The sequence below is a fragment of the Humulus lupulus genome, chromosome 1 (assembly GCF_963169125.1).
Source record: "Humulus lupulus chromosome 1, drHumLupu1.1, whole genome shotgun sequence".
Lineage (NCBI taxonomy): Eukaryota > Viridiplantae > Streptophyta > Magnoliopsida > Rosales > Cannabaceae > Humulus > Humulus lupulus.
The window spans coordinates 226,611,990-226,632,207 of NC_084793.1; the positions used below are offsets into that span (position 1 = coordinate 226,611,990).

The 20,218-nt window shown below is 34.4% G+C and overlaps 1 protein-coding gene across 1 annotated transcript; it reads left to right on the plus strand.

The window, feature by feature from the left end:
- Positions 1-13,613: 13,613 nt before the first annotated feature.
- LOC133803886 (developmentally-regulated G-protein 3) lies at positions 13,614-19,468 on the plus strand. The gene is made up of 10 exons (XM_062242030.1): positions 13,614-13,829; positions 14,475-14,528; positions 14,719-14,892; positions 15,857-15,928; positions 16,285-16,344; positions 16,802-16,911; positions 17,263-17,562; positions 18,264-18,455; positions 18,945-18,996; positions 19,126-19,468. The coding sequence occupies exons 1-10, from the start codon at positions 13,788-13,790 to the stop codon at positions 19,174-19,176; spliced, it is 1,107 nt and encodes a 368-aa protein (XP_062098014.1). The 5' UTR covers positions 13,614-13,787; the 3' UTR covers positions 19,177-19,468.
- Positions 19,469-20,218: the final 750 nt, after the last annotated feature.

Consider the following 20,218-nt stretch of genomic DNA (forward strand, 5'->3'; position numbering starts at 1 on the left):
ACAAAACCACGTGAAACCCTATGTCTTTATTTACTTAAGATCTCTTAATCTTGTTGACGAAAAACTACGTCAACAAGTGTATATTATTATATTAATTTATGTTATGATTGGTTAAATGCAAAGACAAAGTGTTGTTACACAAGTTAGGTGTAAAACACTTAGTAATTTCACATAGTAAAGATGTGAAATTTGAGTTTCAATTGTATGCACTTAAAAATTATGTGTTTGGGTTCAAAGTGATACAATGAGGTATTTAAGGATGTCCAAAAAGTTTGGGAGGATTTGGAGGGGTTTAGTGTCGATTTCAAACATTTTGACCTGCTGGGAGGTGACGCGTTGCCTGACGTGTTCGTACAGACACGTGTTTTAACTCCAAATGATGTGTATTTTAGGCTCTTATCCTATTGGTTAGAACTAATGACTGTGCCTACTCTATAAAAGGGTTCTCATAGAGTTTTGATAAACTTGACTAGTCTCTCAAATCTATCTCTAACCTCTCTTTTTCTCTAGCTTTCAAGATCTCAAGTTTTCTCTAAGAAACTCATAAAGAAAGTGTTTCTCTTTGTGAGTTTAAAGGTTTGTTCAATCTCAATTCTCATTTCCTCTTCGAAAGACCTCAAGCATCCATCAAGGGCTAGGAAATAAAAAATTAAAATAACGATATTACTCATGTATAAACCTTGATTGTGTTTTGTTGAAGAAGAAGAAGAAGTTGTGTTCTAGCAAGGTTTTCAAGCTTCAAGAAGACCCAAGAAGTTTGGTCTACAAATTGCATCCTCTATCTCAATCTTTTGTTGGCCTCTATCAATGATATATTTGCGTAGATTCATAATATTTTGGTAGTGTAATCTCTCACTCCCCCAACAATTTATTATCTTATTTTGTTCTTATATGAAAAAGGTGTGTGCTCTTTCAAAGTCCATGTAATATATAAATATATATATATTTATATTTTTTATGGTTAGGAACTTGGTTTTTCCAAGACACAATTAATTTTATTATTATTATTATTATTGATAGTTATGAACTTGGTTTCTTTTAGACATAACGATTTCGTTGCCAATTGTTACGAATTAGTATTCTTTGGAACACAATCATTGTTGTTACTAATGGTTACAAACTTGATTTTTCTGAGATATAATAATTTTGTTAATGATAATTACAAACTTAATTTTTCTAAAATTAAATCAACATAATGAGTTATTGGTATAAAAAATATGGTCTATAAGAGTTATTATATTAGTTACTAATACTTTCTTTAACTATGTGTTACTGATAATTTTGTCTTAGTTGCGGAATTGGTTAGCGAAGAGTTTTTACATTAGTTATCACTATTTTTGTTATACTAAAAATATTTTTACTAAAATAGAGTCTAGAGTCAATTTTAATTATTTGGTCAAATATATGATCCAAAATAGTATTTTTTAAAATAAAGATCCATAATAAAATTTAGCTAAAATAGGTGGGTCAGAATAATACAATCCTTTTATTATTTATTTCCAAAATAATAATTATTATTTATTATTTAAAATAAATATAAATTGGTAAAACAATTGAAGAATAAAATTAATAATAAAAATAATGAAATACCATTGTTAACTCAAGTTCTAATCAAAGTCAATCAGAAGATAAAATGTTAGAGAATAATAATTCAAGAAACCACAAAGAGAGTTTTTATAAGTGTCTCGACTATTGATACTTATAAAAGAATCAAAGAATCAGAGAGGCTTATTGAGTATATTTTTCTCTTATTGAGTATATTGAGTATAAAAGAATCAAAGAATCAGATAAGTGTCTCGACTACGTCCACAAGTTTGTTTATTATTGAGTATCAAAGAATCAGAGAGGCTTTTCTCATTCAGTTTCCTTCAAAGCCTACATAATGACAATTTCGGCAGAATATCTGTATACCAAAAGTGTCGTACATTCTAAATCGTTGGCATTTTGTTATTACTAAAGCCAATTTGAACCATATCCCTTGTAGTTAAAGGTATATTTTTTTTCCTGAAAATTACAAATACATATCTAATATACAATTTCAATTCTCCTATTTTCATGCTGTATGATATATGTGGTTTACCGTATTAAATTTAATAATTATTTATTTAATATTTACCAATTATATTTTAGTACACTGATAATAAGAGTTCTTCCCACATGACTACTAATTTTAATTTATTATTAAATTTAACAAAGTTAATAAAAGGTGGTTTTATGAATTATAAAAATAAAAACAAAGCAATAATGATAATGAAAGTAATCAACAAAAGATATAATAATTAAAGTAGCTAAAATGTCATTCTTCATCACTAAACAATCATTCAAACAATTAATTAATATTATTGAATCTTATCCCTTGTCAAATTACCAACCATAGATAATACAAAACCATCATTACCTCAATCTCATAATATAATTAATTAAAACAAACCTCTTAATTAATTCTATCTATTAAACAACCTAAAGACAAACACAAAATATTTAATTTAATAAAAGCATTAAACACAGTGACGATAAACTACTGTAAGCAATATTTAACCTAGGTCATATTCATCATCATAATTAAAACCAACTTTGACATTAATCCCAATTACAATTTATCACTCATAACCTAGAATTCTAAACTATTAGGTTAATAGAAATTTTAGGATGATAGTAGATTAAAGGAAAATCCTATTTAGGAGCTCTACTAAATAAGGTATAAACAATAATCATAAAATTAAGCATAAATGAATATAATCAATTTGATATCGGGAATAAAATAAAAATGAAAATGAAAATTATTAATAGCGAGAAATGATGGCTTTGAAACCACTCTTAACTTAAGAAAAACTTAGCTAGACATGATTAAATAAAAAACATAAGAAAACATAAAGAAAATAAAGAAAGAGATGAAGAAGAATACAATTGCAAACAAAACACTCTCTAATTTCTCTAAAATTTACTCAAAAAATAATGCAAAGTAATTTTTTCTAATGAAAAATGTATTTAAAACAGAGAGCAAATACCTCCATTTATAATGATTTTACAATTTTCGAAATTAATCTGAAAAATAAAAATCTAAATTTGAAATTTAAATAATAATTAAAAACTAATTAATTTAATTTTCTATTTTGATAGGGAAATTTTACACTATATGCATCATAATATAGTTAAATTTTTTAATATGCCATCATAAAAATGCTCCCCATAATGTGCCCCCTCCCCTATTTTGGACAAAAATACCCTCATCACTCAAATTTAACACTTCACACATTCTTCTCTCTATCTCTTTCTCTCATCCATCATTTACAATCATTTTTCACAGCAACCCTTGTCAATTTTAACAGCCAAATCGTTGAAGAAATTGGACTGCTCGAATCAGAAAGTTTCATTTCAAGTGAAGAATTCATTTCAAGTGAAGAAATTGTCATTCTTGGCATTTTTTAAGAGAAAAAATCATGGGTAAGTATCATTTCATTCTATCTACTTGTGAATATGAAATGTCATGGTTAGATATTAGATTCGAACTATTCCGCAGTTGAGTTTGGATTTTTTTCTGCAATTTTTGAACTGTTCTTCGGATCTGGGATTATGTGGGAGCCATTCCAAAATCGATGGTACATCGATGTCATTTCGATGGTACATGGATGCCATTTCGATGGTACATCGATGGAATGTCGATGCTGAGGCGAACATCTAATTTAGATGTTGTTTTCGATGGTATATCAATGTTGAATCGATGTCATATATGTTGATTTGGTTCAGCATCGATATTACATCGAATACAGATGGCAACCATCAACATCAATTATACATCGATGCCATTTCGATGATACATCGATGCCATTTCGATGGTACATCGATGCCATTTCGATGGTACCTCGATGGAATCTCGATGCTGAGGCGAACCTGTAATTTAGATTTTATTTTCGATGTAATATCGATGTTGAATCGATGCCATATATGTTGATTTGGTTCAGCATCGATATGGCATCGATGTGGCATCGATATACCATCAAAATGGAATCGCGTACAGATGGCAACCATCAGCATCGATTATGCATCGTCATGTCATCGATGTTGAACTGCAATACAGATTTTCATAAGCATCGATTCATCATCGATTTACCATCGATTCTTCATCGATTACACTTTTTTTTTATAATTTTCTTATGTTTTTTTTTAAATTTGCAGGTTCCAGAGTTAATATAATTGTTTCTTACAACGGTGTTTGGGAACAGAAAGCAAAAAAATGGAATTTTAAAGCTGGTTTGAACACTATAATACATGTACCAATTGATGTTGGTTACATAGAATTATTGGAGAAGTTGTATTCAAAGCTGAAAGTGGATAGGTCATTGTTTGACTTAAAGTTGGAAGTGTCGTTTATATGCAATAATTTTAGCGTAGATCCCATTGAAATCACGGATGATGAAGGAGTTAGTGCTCTTATTCTTGACAATTCGAAGTCCTTAAAACATCGGGTTCCTTTATGCGTTTGTTCGATTGCAAAAAACATTGCTCTTATTGATCCATCTCCTAGAGCGAGTGTTAATATGGAAAATCATAATCAATTCAGCACGGCTCTTCCACAAACAGCTCATGGGCCAAGTGTATGCATGGGAGGTCCTAGTCTTAATGAAACTTTTTTCCCCCAACAAATCTCTCGCATGATGATGGGTATGAGTATGAGCCTTATGTCAATGATGATCCAGTTGCCCATTTTGGTAATGATAATGAAAGAGTTGAGGGGTGCAGTAGTTCTGATGATTACTCAAGGGATCGGTTGTCGATGCTACCTGTGGTTCAAGTAGATAATTTAAATGTACGACCCTTGCCAAGACATCAAGAAAGCCAAGGACGGAGGACTGCTGGCTCAGAGAGCAGTCGTCCAACTACACAAGACGATAGAAATAGATGGAGTTCTCCGGCGTATACTGTTGAAGATATCCCATGCCCCTCTTATGTTATCCCCACATTATCTGGAGTGAGTTGTGGAGTTATAGAATTTGGGAAGGTTTTTGAGAACAAGTTAGAGTTGAAGACGAAGGCACACCTGTATGCAATGAAGCAGAACTTCGAGTTTGTGGTGAAGAAGTCATGTACTGAAGTTTGGTTTATCACTTGCAAGGATCCTGATTATGGGTGGAGATTGAGGGGGAAGAGAATTCTTAAATCTGATATGTTTGAGATAACTTGTTTCACCAACAAACACACTTGCTCACTTGACCTCCGACATAAAGGACATCGCCAAGCTGCACCTTGGGTTATTAGTCATTGCATAAAGAAAAAATATCAGACTAGATCGAATGCGTACATGGCAAACAACATAAGAGAGGACATTAAGAATGATTATGGCATTGAGTTGTCATATGGAAAAGCTTGGAGATGCCGAGAGAAGGCTCTTTCTTATGTCAGAGGGACACTGGAAGCATCCTACCAGAAGTTACCATCGTACATGTTCATGCTTCAACAGAAAAACCCCGGGACGTTGACAAATTTTGTCACTGAGGAAGATCAATTCAAATATTTCTTTTTCTCACTCGGAGTTAGTAGAAGAGGGTTTCGTACATGTCGTCCTGTGTTATGTGTGGACGACACTTTTTTAAAGACAAAATACGGTGGGCAGATGTTATGTGCAGTCGCGCTGGATGAAAATAACCATCTATATCCAGTTGCATTTGGTATTGTGGATAGTGAGAATCGTGATTCTTGGAAGTATTTCATGTCAAAGTTAAAGGAAGCGATTGGGGAAGTTGAGGACCTGTCATTTGTATCTTACAGGCATGCAAGTATTACACATGCCTTGGAAACTATTTTCCCTGATGCCTATCATGGTGCTTGCTACCACCACATTAGTATGAATGTGGTTGCTAAATTCAAGACTGATCATTGTCATGTGTTGATGTATAATACGGCATATACTTTTAGGAAATCCGAGTTCCACGCTAACTTTGAAAAAATCAAATCAAAAGACCCAGCCATTACTCAATACCTAGAAGGCATGGGTTTTGATAAGTGGTCGCGTGCTTACTTTCTTGGAAATAGGTATGTCATTGTGAATTGTATTTTAATTTATGAAATCTTCTAAATGTACATTACTATTAAATGTTAGTTTTCCTGGATACTAGGTATAATATAATGACAAGCAATTACGCTGAAAGTTTCAACAATAAGACCCGGGACGCTAGGAGCTTTCCGATAACTACATTCGTCAAATTTATTCGCTTCACACTGCAATCATGGTTCTGTGATAGGAGAGAAACTAGCGAGAAGACATGGAGGTCCTCTTACACAGAATCTATATATCCTGCTTGTAATGCCCCAAATTTCCTAATAAGGTTTAGGACCTTGATTAGGAGGTCGGGATGGCCATAATTGATTTATTATAGTATTTAATGATCATATGCATGTTCATGTGAATTATATTATTATATGATGGTAAATGCATGCATATGGGAGTATTTATTATTATAAGGGTATTTTGGTAATTTGGCCACTGTGAGCGTAATTGTATATTTTGGGTGCATGGTTGTGATTAACTAATATAGCCACATTATAAGGTGGATTGGTTCGAGCTAATCGGCATGAGACGATCATGAGATGTAAGTGTTCGGTCTGGTCATAACGGGTTTAAGTTCGGGGCTCGAGGTGAGTCTCGGGGTGAATTTAATGATTAGAGCATTACCGGGAATTAAAGGGTAATGGGATATGATTTATTGGTAGTTGGGAATATTGAAAATAGCGGGAATTGGAGAGCGTTAATTATAATTAACGAGATAGGCGGGAAAGGACGGTTTTACCCTCGGAAGCTTTTAGAGGGATTTATTTGGCTTAAGGGCATTATGGTCTTTTGACCTTAAGGATTTATATCAGCTTTGGGTGCTTAGAAGGCTGTGGAAAACAGAATAAAACAGAGCCATCCTCATCCCTTCTCCTTCTCTCCCGTACAAGCTTCTTCCTTCTTCCTTTCTTTGAATTTTGAGAGCCATATTGAAGAGCAAGCTAGGGAAATCAAAGCTTGGGAATTCTAGACCTAGCTCAGCCATTGGGAAGGATTCAAACCGTGTTTGAGGTGAGTTCCAGTTGTGAATTTAATGGTGTGCTCTGTTTTTAAGCTTTAGTTGTCAGCTTGTGAATTTCTTGTAGAAAGCTTGGATTAATAGAAGTTTGGGTGATGTTTTCTTTGGGCTTTGATGAGGGAGAGTGGTAAAGGATGTTTGGTGGTTGAATTGGGTGTTAAGTTGTGATTTGAGACAGGTTTGAGGGGCTGGTTTTAAGGGAAAACGCAGGGGAAGGATTCAGGTGCGTGCTGGCTTTTTGCCTGGTCTGGGCTGAGCGCCGCGACCCTTGGCGTCTGGCAGGGAGGCCCTTTCTGTTTGAGGGCGCGCCGCAGCGCAGCTGGGGAGGGCCATGGCCCTTAAGGTCATTTTAGCCCAAAATGGTGTTTTTAGCTTGGGGATTCAAGCCGTAGGCCTCGGGGTTGAACCTAGTACCCGATTAAGTGGGGATTGATGTCCTGGAGGCTAGATATTGATTTGGGAATTTATGTTGACCATTTTTATTGATGGTATCTTATATTTGGTTATGACTAGGTGACCGCTCAAGGACTAAAAGTTGGTTGTTCTCAAGGGTCGTTCTTAAAATAATTCTAGCTCGAATCTGAGGTAAGAAAACTGCACCCTGTGTATATGTGACCTGCATGGCTATTATCGATGCATGTTGGTTGATTATTGAGTATGACATGCATGGTTATTATTGATGCATGTCGGTTGATTACTATGTGTGACATGCATGGCTACCCTTGATGCATGTTGGTTGACTATTAAACGTGACATGCATGGCTGTTATTGGTGCATGTTGGATTGTTGGATATATTGCATATGATGCATGTGAAACATGTGTTTAGGACATGCTTTGTATACTGGGTATGATATTGTTCAGAGCTTGTGCCTCTGTGGTTGTGCATGGCCCTAATTATACTAGTATCTGTTTAGTAAGCATGCTGAACACCTTGTTTATGAGTATTGGACATGTGATATATAATCGGTGGCATGACTTACTTGGGTATGGCACTGACTAGTCAGGGACCGACCCTAAAGTCGAGAATCATGCATTGAATGGCTCTATGGAATTAATGCTGGACCGACCCTAAGGTCGATGAACACGCATTGAATGGCTCTATGGCATTAATGCGGGACCGACCCTAAGGTCGAAGAACTTATAAGCGCTTGCCTGGTCTAAGACCAGATGATCATGGCCCTGGTGACCCTCTCGTCACATGGCTGGGGGACGCTGTCCTTAGTTACGACTCTAGAGTCAGGAGGATGGTTATGTTGGTGACCTATCACCATGCACCTATCCTGATCAAGCTTATGAATGGACCACCTATCGACTAAGCCCTGGTGACCCTATCATCACATGGCTGGAGAGAGTGCTGTACCCACTTCTGTGACTTTTGGCTATTGTCACCAATACAATTACTGTTGATATTATATCATGTTACCTGATGATATTACATCATGTTATCTGTTGATATTACATCATGTTATCTATTGATATCATATCATGTTATATGGTGTTTTCTTGCTGGGCTTCGGCTCACGGGTGCTACGTGGTGCAGGTAAAGGCAAGAGGAAGCTGGACCATCCTTGAGTTGGAGAGCTTAGGTGATGATGTGTACATATGCAGCTGCTCGTCCGCCACGACCGAGGTTTAAAGTGGAACTAGGGTTAAACCCTGTTTTGCCGCTTAGAACGGCCTGTTGTAAATATTTTCTGTAATAGACTCTGAAATTATATTTTCGGGATCCCAATGTATATATTAAACGTTCTAGTGAAACGTTACATCTTAGCCAAAGTTTTTAATCCCTAAACCGCTAATCATACTTAGTTCACGATTTTGGCCAAATGACTCGATTAGCGGGTTTAGCACTGTTTACAAGGCACACCGTAACGATTCCTAGGGTTTGGGGCGTTACACTACTGGTAACGAGGAAGAGTGGATTGTTCCACATGACATTATGACAATAAAAGTGAGAACACCTGCGCAGAAAAACCCGGTTGGTCGTCCAAAGAAGAAACAAGGTAGGCCTAAGACGAAGCGCCATCCTTCCAATGGAGATAAATTGGTTGTTCAACGCAAGTGCAGCACTTGTGGAGGTCTAGGCCATAATAGGGCAACTTGTAAAGTTCGTGTTTGAAATTTATGGCATCAATGTTAAACTTTTTATTTGGGTACTAATGGTCTTTGTTAATCTTTTTATTTGTGTATTAATGGACTTTGTTACTCTTTTTATTTGTGTATTAATGGACTTTGTTAATCGAAATGACATTGTTTATATACATAACTAAGGAGAAATATACTGTTGTGTGTCATCGAAATGACATTTTTATATACAAAACTAAGGAGAAATCAAAATAAATGTTCTAACATAAAGAAATCAAAATAAATGTTCTAACATCAAGGGTACACATTCTCATAAAAAATGTCGATGCATAATTTATCCTTGAAGTACTAAATGTTGTCCTCGATGGCATATGATAAGGGAATGTCTCCAAGAATAAACTCCAAGTGTTTGATGGCTAATACGCCGCAATCTCCGCTGAAACCAAGAAATCGCATTTGTGAGTGTATTGAAAATTAAAGGAGAACAGTGTTATGAAAATCTAAAGTTAGTACGTCTAAATACCTAGTTCTAGACTGTGGGACAATATCAGTGGACATGCGCCGCCAATCAAAGTTTGGAACGGTGATCTTTGGTCTAGCTATTTTCAACTTCGGGTGTCCTTTAAACATACCAGAAGCGTTGAGTAAAGATGGAAGCATCCTAGTCCAAGGCTCGATCAACTCAGACAACTTATTATGGCTAAAGTTGGAATGATCTGAGTCAAATACAGTGATCATCCAATCAGTGAAATTTATTTCGCAAAGGACCCAATGCCGATTTTCCAAGCACCGGTGGAAGTAGACCTCGTTGCAATCACCCCAAGGCTTCTTGTATTTTTTAGCATCTCCTTTCACGAAATTAAGAATGTCTGAGTCCCATTGGTAAGTCCTGCTTTTGTTCTTGAATTCCTCATATCTAGCAGGAATATACTGTACAAATGATGAATCAACTACGGTGGCTTTCACGGGGTACGTCTTCGGCAACTCAAAAAGACGTCTCCGTATAAGATAATTCGCAGCGTCGAGATGCTGCAAATAAATAGAGTATCGTTAAGGAAGATCGATTGTTAAAATGAGATAAATGTTCTAACAAATATAAGAGACTTACAGTTTCTGCCAACCATTCTTTTGCCACCTTCAACTTCAAGAACCAAATAGGGGTCCCATCACAACATTCCAACTTCCTCGGTCTGATGTTGTCAATCTCACCGAGTACCCATCGGTTAAAATTTGTCAACATATCTTGATCCAACACCTTCAAAGGAAGGATAGTAACTGGGTACTTGAACTTTGGTTTCTTGGCTGATGGAGTATAGTCCTCGTACCTTACTGGTCTCTGTCTAGTGCGCTTACCTGTAACGAGATTAATTAGTATCTAATCTCTTTAAAACATGTAAAAACTCATGGATTAGTCGTACCTAAGACCGTCTGCACTGGCTGAGAAGGTGTGGCTTCTCCAACAGGAGGCTCGTAACATGTGGGGAGAATGTCGTACTCTACATCCTCTGCTGGAGTAGGTGCAGGAGTAGGTATACCACCTAGTGTTGCCAGCTTCTCTAATATGACTTCTTGATTTTTAAGGACGATTCCTAGAGTGGCCTTAATCTCGTCCACTACACCTGATAGTCTGGCCATCTCACCCAACACAACCTCATAAGCCCCAGAAGCAGGAGCAGAAGTAGGTTCTGCACTAGTATCTGGAGCAGTCTCTGTCGGGGCATCCTCCACAAATATGCTAGCCTCCACGGCTATCTCAGCCACCGCAGCAGCCTCTGCCTCAGGATCGTAAGATCTTCCATCCTCTGGTGCAGGTTGGATCATATCTTGCAGCATCGCATACCCAGGAGCATCCCTCGCTGTCCTCTGATATACACTATCGAAGAAGTCTCGCTCATTTGGTCGAGGCCTTAGGATAGAAATGCATGACAACTGTAATGGAAACAAAACAAGCAAATTAGAAATGACATAAGTTGATTAGTATAATTCAAAAGTTCTTGAATTATTTAAATTTAATATAACTTACATGTCTCCTTGCAAGTACATCCTTCAAATGCAAATGCTTCGACCGGCCGTTTCATGCTGGCAATCATAGTTTTCTTTGTCCAAGACTTTTTAAAAAATTTACCCTTTGTCCTAGGAGTGCACACGAACCTGCAAAACCCAACAACCCACAAAATCTGCCCGACCCGAACCCCAAGAACCCGTTTTTTTTTATTCGAAAAACCCGTTAATTTCGAGCTTAACTTGACTCAAACCTGAAACATATTGGGTCGGGTTCGGGTTTAAAAATTCACCACCGTCGGGTTTGGGTGTAACCCGAAACCCAAACTAAATTTAAAAAAAAAAAAAATCAAGTACTGAAGTCTGATAACCCTACCCTAAAACTAAAATTACTTTTGTCTTCTTCTCTTTCAGGCTTTCAGCCCCTTAGCCTTACTCACGCATGGCGCCGACCGGACCGAGAGTCTCCCTCAGCAGAGCCAAGCCACCACCAGATCGCCTCCCTCAGCAGAGCCACCCCCAGATCGCCTCCCTCCCTCTCCCTCACTCACGCGGCACGCCTCGCCGACATCGCCAGCCAACTCACTTGCCTCCCTCGGTAAGTTATGTTCTTCTTCTTTCTGTTAAGTTTAAGATTATATATATATATATTAATATATATATATATTCAGATCAGAAACATTAATAGATATATATATATATTCAGATCAGAAACATTAAGTTTAAAATGATATTTTTGAAAAAAAATGGCATTTTTGTAAAATTGGGCTTTTCGGCCCAAAACACAAATGGCCCAGCCAACCCGAATGAAATCCGAACCCGAGTAAAACCCAAAACCCGAAACCTGAAAAAATCGGAAAATTTCGAATCGGTTTCAGTACCATTTTTTCAACCCGAACCTGAAACCCGAAAATCCGACCCGTGTGCACCCCTACTTTGTCTTTTTTTTTTTTTTTTTCATTTATGAATTTATCGAAGAAATCTAACCTTAGAACAAAAAATTGAGATTTTCATTAAGGAGCCAAATACCCTCTATGATTTTTAAAATTTCATAATTACAAAATATACGTTATCAGGAAAAACAACTTAAAAACATCTCACCGCGTCAATCCAAAATAAGTTAAAACAAAAAAACAAAATTTATATATATCTTCTATATAAAAAGTGTGTAGACAGCATAAATTATTGACTTTAACAGTTTCTTTTGTTAACTTTAACGGAATATTCTAAATATTTAACGGAATATACTTTTAAAACAAATTACAAATAAATATTTATTAATTATATTATTATAAATTTAAATATTATAAAATATCATTATTATAACTAGATATTTATTAATTATATTAATATAAATTCAAATATTATAAATATTATTATTATAATATATAACATATAAAATATCATTATTATAATAATATTTAGCACAATACTAGATATTTAGTAATTATATTAATATAAATTCATATGTTATAAAATATTATTATTACAATAATGTATCATTTATCTTCACATTTATAAAATAATATGATTGTGTAACTAAATAAGAAATTAGAATAAAATTTATCTTTATCAATTATAAACTAGTTTATTTTCCAATCATTGATGTGCGATTTGAATAATATCATGAATGTTTTGTACCTTAAATATGGTAGTTTGTGATCTAAAATGTTATCATATATATATATATATATATATTTTTAAAAACCATAAACAATGTTTTGGTTTAATTTTTATTTTAATATGTTTATGTCATTCTTTTATATATATTATTTATTTATTTGAAATTTATATAAAAATTATAAAAACTTAATAAAATTAATTAGTGAATTTTCTAAATAAAACTAAGCAAACGTGCATTGGACGTTGCTTGCACATAATATATATGTACGAGAATAATTAAACATCAACCCAAAATAAACCTAAAAAAACATGAAAACAACTTAAAGAAAGAAAAAAAAAAGCAAAATCGTAAAAATGTAAAAAAAAATTCCTAAAATTGTAAAATTAGAAAAAATGTTTGACCATAAAATTATAAATTTTCAGCGAAATTAAGTACTTTTTTAAAAAAAAAATCTCTTAATAATTATGTGTTTTCTTGTGTATTTTAACATTGAATAACTCGGGAGTAGATAAACTAGTTTATGATATTTCTGATCTTTTTTTGTTGTTGGAAAAACCCTATTAGAAAAGTAAAAGTAAAATAAAAATATAAACTTTTTTTTTTTATATTAAAAACTAAAAAGTGAAAGAGTTGGCCATTATTTCTGTATATTTTGAATAAGAAAATATAACTTGGCACTTTAGAAAAATTTATGGTATAAACGGTATAGTCTAGTCATTATTTGCTGATATGGTAATTTTGTAGGTATGTTCAGAAAGTAGTATATTTGATATCGTTGAAAACCCTTAATCAAGTGTATAAAGCCCAATTCATTTACTGGACCAGTAGCCTGTTACATAAATTTAGCTCTCCCGATTACAACGTGATATAACGAACGCCTCCAGTACTTCTGGTAGCTTCTTCTTCCTACAGTCCTAAATCGCATCGAGAACACTGGACCACTCCAGAGATTACATACTCAAACTGATCTCATACTTCCTCTGTTCCAAGATCTCTACTTCAATCTTCAACAATGGCGACCGTGATGCAGAAGATCAAGGATATCGAAGATGAGGTGTGTTTTCTTAGTCTATCGGAATTATGAACCCAGAGTGATTAGAAGAAATAAAAAATTCAAATTTCAAAAGTTTTATCCATACTCAACTCTCACAGTTACGCGATTTTTTTTTTTTTTCAAAAGATGTGTAGGGTTTTAAGTGGTGGTTTAACTTTAATTCTTTATTTCTGTTAATTTGTTTAGGGGGTAAAATGTATTATTTTTCTTTTTCTTTTTGTAGTTTCTATTACTGTATGATTGGGTTAAAGTCTCTATTAAGCTGTGTGGTTTATCGTTCGTGAGTCATTACGGAAATATTGGGAAAGAAATAGAGTCGCTTGGTTTTATGCCTAATCTTAAGCGTTTATGGTGTTTTGGGTTATGATAGAATGATGGATTTAGATAAGTCTTGGGCAATAGTTATGTTTGGTTCGTGTTGCTACTTACTGCTTACTCTGTTTCTCATCATTTGATACCTACTTACATTGTTATATTTATTTTGGTAACCATTTGAAACTAAAAGAAGTACTTATGATTCTAACTTTTTTTGTGTTAAATTGTTTTAAGTTTTCGGTACTTAATTTCAGCTGGGTGTATGTAAATGAGAGATTCTGATATTTTGAAATTTTGAATGAATAATATTTAATTCCCTTGTTTATGCAGATGGCAAGGACTCAAAAGAATAAAGCAACTGCCCATCACTTGGGCTTGCTCAAGGTAATCCTTGTTGTTTTCTTTCTTTCTTTTCTTTAAACTAAAGAGAACGTCAAACTTTCCTCTTAATTTCATTTTATTTGATCACTTATATATGTTATTCTCTCACTTGTGTTGAATTTTGTGAAAATTTGTTGTATTGCTTTGTCCTAATGAGTTACTGTCCTGTATATTGTTGCCCATTATTTGCTAGGCTAAACTTGCGAAGTTAAGGAGAGATCTCCTCACACCTTCAACGAAAGGAGCCGGTGGTGCTGGTGAAGGATTTGATGTTACTAAAAGTGGAGATGCAAGAGTTGGTCTGGTGGGTTTTCCATCAGTTGGGAAATCTACTCTATTGAATAAATTAACAGGGACCTTTTCAGAGGTATGAAGCTGTCTTCTCTTGTTTCTCTTTGAGTGCAAACTAAATTAAATTTTTTGCGTATATTATCATGCTCTTACCCAGAAGTAGGTGGTATTGTTATGTCTTCTAATTTGAAATTTTGTTTATTGTTTTAAAACTAGCACATGCTTATTTGATATTTTGATCAAAGGTTTATTAACAAAATTTTTAAGAAATGTTAGCTTTAGGGTTATATACCAAAATAAATAAATAAATGGTTGGAGATCAAGTTGTCGAACATTGTAATAGTTGGGGACGAAGTTAATATTTTAGGTCTTTTTTTACCTGACTACTCTTTTAAATTTTGAACCTTTTGGTTAGGTTTATAACAAAATCCTCCCTTCATTAAACAAAACAATTATTCTCTCAAATCTTTACAAGTTTTATATATGAAAACTTAGATTTTGACTAAAAGTGTTTTTATCGTTTTCTGTTTTAATCACTAAATATTGATGCTTTGTAAACATTACTTTAGGGGAAGAATTTTTGTTATTTTCAAAATGCAGATCATCTAATTTTAGCCAAACTCAGTGAATGTTTATGTTGTTAGCCCTTTTGGTAATAATGTTTCCTGTTTTGTTTATAATATTAAGCATTTGAGGTTTAAATTTATCAAGTTCCAAAATTTCATGTGAGTCTCAAAAATAAATTTCATCTCGACATGAATTAATGAATTTAAAGGAAAATCAGGTTTTGAATTTTGTTGAAGTTTTAAGCGGGTAGAACACATGCATCCAATAAAAATAAAAAAGGAAGAAGATGTGCAGATTGAAAGTTACTACTTGTTAAAAGTAAACTCCCAATTTGATTATTATATTACCAGGCCTTCTTTGCAATCTAATTCACTGTGTGAATTAATTTATTATTTTTCAGTATTCCTTATATGTTCATACATGTTCGGTCTTTGATGTATTTTCAAAATTTCATGATATTTTTATGTTCACAGGTTGCTTCCTATGAATTCACTACCTTAACTTGCATCCCTGGTGTGATCGGGTACCGGGGTGCTAAAATTCAGGTACAATAGTGGTCTCTTTGCATTTCTACTTCCTTATCTAGTTTATAGCCACTTAGCTGTTCCACTTTTCTTTTTTCCCCTGGAACTTTTAGCTACCGCCATAAAAATACGTTCTAGAATAAGAAATTAATATATTGTATATATTAAAAAGAGCATAGTGACTAAAATAAGCTAACTTATCTACAAACTGCCAGAAACTGTTTTGAGGTATTTTTTAAAAGTGCTGCTGTGGTTTGTCTGATGGAAACACTAGGATCAATCAATGCTTTAGTTTTTGACTGCTTATTTTCTTTCTTTGTAGTTCTTTGTTCTTTTTCCTATATTTTATCATTTAACTTTTGTGTTTTAATGGGCAGCTTTTGGATCTTCCAGGAATTATTGAGGGTGCAAAGGATGGGAAGGGTAGAGGAAGGCAGGTAAACATGACATATTTTTTCTTCTCCTGATGATTTGCCCGTCGGCAAGAGATTTTTCACAGCTTTTAATTGTTTTTGGTTTCCTTTACAGCCAATATTAATTTGATGTCAAAGGCTCATTTTATTGGATATTTATTTGTGTTCATTCATTTGGAACTGATACCGAGTGAGTGAGGACGCTATATCCATTTCACTTCACTTGTATAAAATGTTTTCATTTAACAGTGAGCCTGAAAATTTATTTATAAATTGTGGTAGAGGTTTAACTGGGAAGCATAATCAAGGATTTTGTTTTCTTAAATGTATTACTTTATACATTAGAATCAATAAAACGTGTAGCGTTGTTGGTCAGTGTCAAGAGTATTGATATTTTTGGTGCATATACATGTCTATTGGATGGTCTACAAATGCTCATTCATGAAGTCAGCTTATTTATTTGTAACCTCTGCAATTCCAGGTAATAAGCACTGCTAGGACTTGCAATTGTATTTTAATTGTTCTTGATGCAATAAAGCCAATAACTCATAAACGTCTAATAGAGAAAGAGCTCGAGGGATTTGGCATAAGGTATGAATTATGTGGTTGAAGTTCTTTCCCCTGCAGTGTTTACATATCTATTTATTCTTCATACAAAGGAATTTATTATGCAGAGGTACATCATGTTAATCTTTTCTCGTTGAAGATTTCAGCTATAATTTTTCCAAAACAATGTACGGAATGATTATGTTATGACCCAGAAGATTTATTTTTAGTGTTTGGCATTAAGTTAAGTGAAAAGAAAAAGTTAATGTTAGATGAATTTGGGTGCTACTTGAGGCATTCTCTCAGCATAAAAACCATGTCTTTTAGTTGCATCTTGGGATCCTTCTATCATTTTTCAATATTTTCTTCTCAAATGATCTTATTTTTTGAGAGCAGGTTGAACAAAGAACCACCTAATCTGACGTTCAGAAAGAAAGACAAGGGTGGAATCAATTTTACCTCAACAGTTACCAACACACATCTGGACCTTGATACAGTGAAGGCAATTTGTAGTGAATACAGGATTCACAACGCTGATATCACTCTTCGATTTGATGCAACCGCTGATGATCTCATAGACGTAATTGAGGGTAGTAGGATATATATGCCTTGCATCTATGTTGTGAACAAGATTGATCAGATTACCCTTGAAGAGTTGGAAATTTTGGATAAACTTCCACACTATTGTCCAATCAGGTATGTATTTCTCTCCAAACTATTGTTTTTCTCTATTTCTATGTGAATTTGTAGAAAATAGTTGTTGCAGAGACTGGATTAAAATATTAACTTATCTGGATTTCTTCCAAATTTCTGTTAAGATCTACTTTGATTTTGATGCAGTGATTAGCTTATTCTGTTGAATACTCCACTAACTTGAATTGAATTTATAAGAAATCTCCTTATGCCATTCACGTAGTCTTCAGAAATGTACAGAAGACTTTCTGTTTTTGACGTGTCTAAAATGTATCAATAATTATTGTTCTCTTTTGCCTTTATCATAAACTTAGTATGTTCCAATGAAATAACTGAAAAATACTTGAAAAACAAAATGATCACTTAAATGTTTCAACACTATATCTGGGCATAACAATTAAACATACAAGTGTGGTTGAGGCAGAATGGCTGTTTGAAACTTTATTTGATACCATATAGATTGTGATCCTTGGTCCCTGGTCCTTATTTATTTATGGCTGGATTGAATAGCACCATCTTTTTGTACATTTATTTCTTCTGGTTGCATTAGTCAGAATTTTTGCTGCTGTTTGCTTAACAAACAAATCAGGAAAATGTTTTTCTTTGACCTGGTTATTGTTGACTCATGTATGGTAGATTTCTAACCAAATAATTTATTCAAAGTTAATTGTGTAATGGTGTAATCCACTATGATTATTATGCAGTGCTCACTTGGAGTGGAACCTCGATGGTTTGCTTGATAAAGTATGGGAATACCTTAATTTAACTCGTATTTACACAAAACCTAAAGGGATGAATCCAGATTACGAAGACCCTGTAATTCTATCATCCAAGAGGAGAACAGTTGAGGATTTCTGTGAGCGAATTCACAAGGACATGCTTAAACAATTTAAATAGTAAGTAGCCTCACCCATATTCTTCATGCCATGATCACATTTAATTGAAAATTAGTCTGTCGGACATCTGATTGCTGAAAAAGATTTCAGCCCCAATGGTGTTAAGGTCATCAAGTAGGAATCAGCTGTGCATCTAGGACAGTTATTGTGCTAATGCTGAATTATGATTTTGGATAGTTCACATTGGTTGTCCAAAAGATATCATCCTGCTGTAGCTTGTTTACTTCGTTGCATAGCTGTTTCTTTTCTCCTTTTTTTCTTTTGGCTTAGGAACTTGCAGCAATTTTTTCTTTTAGAACTGATCACTTGCCACGTTGATAAGTTTGAGTTTCTAATGCATTTATGTGTAGTGGATGTACTTCTCATGGGGCAACTACTATCTTTGATTTCAGTTTCTTATTCTGTTTCTCTTTATGTTTGCTTTGTCCTTTTCTTCCATTTAGTTTTACATTGTAATTGAAAGTTGACATCTGACCTATGTTCTTACAGTGCTCTGGTTTGGGGGTCTAGTGCGAAACACAAGCCCCAGAGAGTTGGCAAGGTTTGTAATATCCTCACTGTCTCTGCTACTTTCCTCTCCCTCCCTAGTTTGTCTCATTACTGTTGTCATGAAGCATTACTTTTTATCTGTTAAATAGTATCACATACTAGTTGCTTTTGAAAATGGCAGGAGCACGAGCTGGAAGATGAAGATGTTGTCCAGATCATCAAAAAGGTGTGAAATTGGCAAAATCAGATGACCTGGATGCTGTTTCACATTTTTGCTCGGAAACCGGTTTTGAAGTGGTCCTAAGAATGGTTAAGCTTTGGAAGTTTCACCTCTCACGCAATAGCACACAGCACTATTCTCGTTTTTGTTTTTTGCTTTTCGTTCTAGTTGTAGTACAATATGGTGACTTGCTTGATATGTAAATTTATTAGTTTTATGGTCAAGCAATCTTGTGGAGAGTGTAACCTTTGGACTGACTGTATTTGATGATGTATGACAACGTTAAAGAAGATTGAATGAACTACATGGATGAGCATTGGAAAGACAAAACGGTATCTAGGAGTTCAAATTCAGATGTTTTATTAAATGCGATCTCTTTTAAAATTTTCTGAATCTTTACAAGTCGTTTCAAGAAGTACTAGTTATATATTGAACCAACAGATACAAATTAACTTGCAGTTTTTTGTATATTTATTTTTCTTGAAATGAAATTAATTGTTGAATTCTTGATCAAAAAAGAAATTAATTGTTGAATTACGACCATTCATCAAATTTCAGGGACAAATTCATTATTAAATTTTCGCTCTCCCCGTTTCGAAGTTGATATTGGTGTGCCAAGTCCCTGATAGTCATGAACCAAGAGGAGCCTTGCCGCCTTATGCGATTTATCGATGATGGCGGAGATGATATTATTGATGCAAATGTGGAGGATGCATTCACTGAGAATGGGGTGACTAACGTGGTTAAGTCACTCGTAGGATATGTGGTTACAACCAAAACAGTGACTCAGTGTATATTTTGGAAGATCAAAGGAGCTTTGGAGGTGGAAGCTCTTGGGAATAACTGATTTTAGTTTCGGTTTGCTCTTGAGGCAGAAAAATGAAGAGCACTTGTGGAAGGGCCATGGATTTTCGAAAACTCATTCCTCGTATTGGAAGAGCCCGAAGGGATAGGTGCTCTAAGATGAAGTTTGAAAAAGCCCCATTATGGATTCAATTACACAATCTCCCTACCTCATCCATTTCCATGGAGATGGGGCATGAAATTGGTAACA

Excerpts from the sequence above, each read along its gene's own strand:
- LOC133803886 (XM_062242030.1), top strand. The coding sequence starts at position 13,788 with ATGGCGACCGTGATGCAGAAGATCAAGGATATCGAAGATGAG. Across the intron at positions 16,912-17,262 it reads CTCGAGGGATTTGGCATAAG|GTTGAACAAAGAACCACCTA; the intron begins GTATGAATTATG and ends TTTTGAGAGCAG. Across the intron at positions 18,997-19,125 it reads AGCCCCAGAGAGTTGGCAAG|GAGCACGAGCTGGAAGATGA; the intron begins GTTTGTAATATC and ends TGAAAATGGCAG.